The sequence below is a fragment of the Sprattus sprattus genome, assembly GCF_963457725.1.
Source record: "Sprattus sprattus genome assembly, chromosome: 12".
In the NCBI taxonomy this organism is placed as follows: Eukaryota; Metazoa; Chordata; class Actinopteri; order Clupeiformes; family Clupeidae; genus Sprattus; species Sprattus sprattus.
The window spans coordinates 12428416-12429544 of NC_137910.1; the positions used below are offsets into that span (position 1 = coordinate 12428416).

The 1129-nt window shown below is 36.9% G+C and overlaps 1 protein-coding gene across 1 annotated transcript in view; it reads right to left on the minus strand.

Annotated features, from left to right (window-relative positions):
• Positions 1 to 86, minus strand: part of LOC308373452 (heme-binding protein 1-like) — a gene marked incomplete at both ends in the record, with an annotated part of 1276 nt that extends 1190 nt beyond the window's left edge. Inside the window, one exon of the mRNA XM_080848959.1 lies at positions 1 to 86. This exon is cut by the window's left edge and continues 37 nt beyond it. Coding sequence (XP_080705085.1) covers positions 1 to 86 — 86 coding nt within the window.
• Positions 87 to 1129: the final 1043 nt, after the last annotated feature.

The window sequence follows — 1129 nt, forward strand, 5'->3', positions numbered from 1 at the left end:
TCTCCATGGCAGAACCAGGGAGCCTCCCACCCTCGGACAGAAACCATGAAGAGGGTGAACAGAGCTATGAGCCTCTGGAAGGCCATCATCATACAGGCTCCAGGAACACTGTCCAAAGAGGGCACTGAGCTTCGTCTGGAGATGAAAGGAGAGGGAAAATGAAACCTATTTCTCTATAATCCTTTGCAGCAACACAGCTTTACTGAACTCACTGCTACATCTGGAATCATGAGAAAATATCAGTTCCCTTAAACTACAGTTATCAAGATGTGATGAATAGATAGAATGATTTGTGTTCCATTTCTTCAATCTTTATCATCTTTCTATTTATATACTTACTTTTTTCGCAGCAAAACAAAGTACTGATTCTCTTGAAAAACAGAAAAACATGCACTTGAGATGAAATCTAAAAGTTTAGGATGAAAATGAGCTAATGCACAGAAAAAAATTAGAAACTTACATGTAACTATTCCAGGGGACAAACTTGACAGTGAAATCAAATCCAAAGTTATGAGTCTAAAGTTGGAACGCAGATTGGAGACAAATGTGTTTGTTTCCTGATGCTGCTGTAGCTGGTCTTTCAGGTTGAGAGTATGGGGAACAGGTCTTCACTCAGCTCAAAGAAATGCTGATTGGTCGAGAAACAAGTTTTTTTTCTCTCTCTCTTTCCCTCTCCCCCTATCTCTCTCTCTCTCTCTCTCTCTCTGTCTCTCAGATAACACATATTTGTCATCATCCTATATAAAAAGTTGCATATTTAATTTATACTGATCAAAGATAAACACAACATGGATAAATAAAAAAACGAGTCACAATTCATAAAAGGTTAAGTTCAGTGATGGCATTATGAAGTAAAACTATGGATTCAGTGAATGCATTTGAAGGGAAACTATGAACTCAACTATGGCTACAAACATAAATTACTGAACGTAATTTGAGAGGTATTGGCATTGTATGAGCATTTATAAATTAGGATATTTTATTTCAGTTCATGAAACATTACCATTATTGAAGGCATATAGATATTGGTTTTGTCACGACTGCCTGGCTCATGGCAAACCTGGCATTAACTGGGTAGACCACACTGTAGCTTTCAATAATAAATAAGGTTTATTTACATAAGTGGTAA